This window comes from Limulus polyphemus, unplaced genomic scaffold (genome assembly GCF_000517525.1).
Source record: "Limulus polyphemus unplaced genomic scaffold, Limulus_polyphemus-2.1.2 Scaffold3352, whole genome shotgun sequence".
Taxonomy (NCBI): Eukaryota; Metazoa; Arthropoda; class Merostomata; order Xiphosura; family Limulidae; genus Limulus; species Limulus polyphemus.
This window is the reverse complement of record NW_013668962.1, coordinates 8842-9344: the sequence shown is the minus strand read 5'-3', so window position 1 is coordinate 9344 and position 503 is coordinate 8842. Positions and strand designations below refer to the sequence as shown.

The 503-nt window shown below is 41.9% G+C and overlaps 1 protein-coding gene across 1 annotated transcript in view; it reads left to right on the top strand.

Annotated features, from left to right (window-relative positions):
- Positions 1-503, top strand: part of LOC106469199 (solute carrier family 15 member 2-like) — a 34593-nt gene extending 34090 nt beyond the window's left edge. The window contains exon 7 of the mRNA XM_022397635.1: positions 480-503. Within this exon, the coding sequence (XP_022253343.1) occupies positions 480-503 (24 nt within the window). The remainder of the gene's footprint in view (positions 1-479) is intronic.

Sequence of the window (503 nt, the reverse complement as noted above, 5' to 3'; positions counted from 1 at the left end):
GGATTCGAACCCGCGACCCACAGATTGCGAGTCGAGCACCCTGACCACCTGGCCATGCCGGGCTTGTGATTTTGCAATACTTTTTTTTCAAGTAATCCACATGTTATTTAGGTTCTGTGAATCCTAAGCTGCAAAATATTTTTAAGATGTTCACTGGTAATTGTTTGAACAACACATGAATTAAACGTCCAAATCAGACGTCCCTAAAGTTCGAGCATATTCATTCCTAAGTTAGAAATACTCACTAAAGAAAGAGCAACAACTTACCGGCAGTACTCGCCCCCTATTGTGCAGGTACTCTTAGCCAAACAGCCGAATTGACTTTCCAAATTATAACGCCCCCACAGATGGATGTGTTCAACGGTATATTGTGGCTCAAATCTTGGACCTTTCGAGTTGTGGCCCAGAACGTTAACCGCTGTGTCATGCCTGGTCTTATAAGATGTTAAAACGTAAACTTGATTTATGCCAATTTTCAGGGCTTTGAATCGTACAAGTTGTAA